Source organism: Notothenia coriiceps, unplaced genomic scaffold, assembly GCF_000735185.1.
Source record: "Notothenia coriiceps isolate Sejong01 unplaced genomic scaffold, NC01 NC01_scaffold00008957, whole genome shotgun sequence".
Classification (NCBI taxonomy): domain Eukaryota; kingdom Metazoa; phylum Chordata; class Actinopteri; order Perciformes; family Nototheniidae; genus Notothenia; species Notothenia coriiceps.
Genome location: NW_011341658.1, coordinates 361401 through 363707, shown reverse-complemented (window position 1 = coordinate 363707; position 2307 = coordinate 361401). Strand labels below are relative to the sequence as shown.

General features: G+C 40.7%; 1 protein-coding gene across 1 annotated transcript in view; it reads left to right on the top strand.

Moving 5' to 3' along the window:
- The window catches only part of dpp9 (dipeptidyl-peptidase 9), a 14850-nt gene that overhangs the window by 8504 nt on the left and 4039 nt on the right, over positions 1–2307 (top strand). The window contains exons 14-16 of the mRNA XM_010770458.1: positions 679–824; positions 937–1083; positions 1212–1364. Of these exons, the coding sequence (XP_010768760.1) occupies positions 679–824; positions 937–1083; positions 1212–1364 (446 nt within the window). The remainder of the gene's footprint in view (positions 1–678; positions 825–936; positions 1084–1211; positions 1365–2307) is intronic.

The following is a 2307-nucleotide window of genomic DNA, read 5'->3' as shown; positions in this document are numbered from 1 at the left end:
ACTTACAGGCCCGGCATATGTACTACAGTGTCTCCAGAGCTTTCGAGCGGTCTCGTGCGGATGTACAGCGCACTTACAGGCCCGGCATATGTACTACAGCGTTTCCAGCGCTTTCGAGCGGTCTCGTGTGAACGGAATACTTTTTTGATATCGTATTAGGTTCGTTTGCATTTCGTATGCGTTTGCGTGTAAATGGGGTCTTAATTCCTTGTTGGTTCCAGAGTATAATTTTACTTTCCACAAGAACATTTATCAGAAGAAGAGATGCACAGATTGTAATTTCCTTTTCCCGAAAAAAAATTTTTAATGGTAGGTTCACAAAAAAAGTTCACTCTTACCTAACTTACATTTTCTGAAAAACTGCACCAAGTTAGAAGAACTTCTCTCACTTAAACACATGCGAAATAAAGTCCTCCCAGTTACCAGGCAAATAAAAATCCAACCGTAAATTAAATACAGTAAATCACAATTTACATTATTTTAACAACACAGTAAATGTCCTTCTGTCCTCCGTGGCCTATCTTTGCAGTACAAATTGCTCCCTTGTATTTTAGCTTTTTTTAATACACTAAATCCATCATATCGTTTTGCAGGCCAATTACCTCTTCTAGTAGTTGCCCCACAATCCCTGATAGTATGAGGTCATGCTAACCTAATGATCACATTTGTGTCTTCCAGGTTGCCCGGGAGATTACAATCCACCTGAGATTTTTGACTTTGCAGGAAAGTCAGGCTTCCAGCTTTATGGGATGGTATACAAGCCTCACAACATGCAGCCAGGCAGGAAGCACCCGACTGTTCTGTTCGTGTATGGAGGCCCACAGGTTCGTGGATACATTCAGTTTAATCTGGATCTATGATGGGTTCACAATATATTACAAATCTGTTTTGTTTGGTTTATTAAAAAAACAATGTTTTGTGTGTGTGTGTGTTCAGGTTCAGCTGGTGAACAACTCCTTCAAGGGGATGAAGTACCTCCGTCTGAACACACTGGCCTCTCTGGGCTATGCTGTGGTCGTCATTGATGGGAGGGGTTCCTGTCAGAGGGGGCTTGAATTTGAAGGAGCACTGAAAAACAAAATGGTAAACTAATATAAGATGCATAAATAACTTCAGAAGGGAATTTTATTTGAACCAACAACAATAACACCAAGAGCATAAGCATGATTTCCAGTTTAATTAATACTACAATTGTTCTATTGTGTTTTCAGGGTCAGGTGGAGATTGAGGACCAGGTGGAGGGGCTGCAGTACGTGGCAGAGAAGTTTAACTTTGTGGATCTGAGCCGTGTAGCCATTCACGGCTGGTCCTATGGCGGTTTCCTCTCTCTCATGGGGCTCATCCAGCGACCCAATGTCTTCAAGGTTAGTCCTTCAGCCCGTCTTTAACCCTTTAACCATACACACTCTTTCTGTCAGCGATCATTCTCTGCTGTGGAGAAGGGAGACATAAAGCATTAAATAGGGATATTTTGAATCACCATGTAATGCACTTGAAACAAAATGAAGTTTGATCTCTCTAAACTGAACCTGTGATGTAGTTGCAGCTTCCATCCACATGGTGTCTGTGTTGTACAATGTGTTGGTTTATGGCCCTCATTCAGTCATCTTCACATCTATCCTTGTGCTAGGGGGATTGAAAGTGAAAACTTAATTTAAAAAAATGTATATCCATCAGAGAACAGAGCATATGGCTTATACAGGAAATCTTAGCCACTAAGTTTCTCCTCTACCACGTTTTCTTTTTGCTTATCCTTCTGTCAAAATGAAAAAAAAAAATCCTGTATGATACTATATACAGTGGGGCAAAAAAGTATTTAGTCAGCCACCAATTGTGCAAGTTCTCCCACTTAAAAAGATGAGAGAGGCCTGTAATTTTCATCCTAGGTATACCTCAACTATGAGAGACAAAATGAAGAAAAAAATATCCAGAAAATCACATTGTCTGTATTTTTAAAGAATTTATTTGCAAATTATGGTGGAAAATAAGTATTTGGTCACCTACAAACAAACAAGATTTCTGGCTCTCACAGACCTGTAACTTCTTCTTTAAGAGCCTCCTCTGTCCTCCACTTGTTAACTGTATTAATGGCACCTGTTTGAACTCGTTATCAGTATAAAAGACACCTGTCCACAACCTCAAACAGTCACACTCCAAACTCCACTAGGGCCAAGACCAAAGAGCTGTCAAAGGACACCAGAAACAAAATTGTAGACCTGCACCAGGCTGGGAAGACTGAATCTGCAATAGGTAAGCAGCTTGGTGTGAAGAAATCAACTGTGGGAGCAATTCTGAGACTGCCAAGGC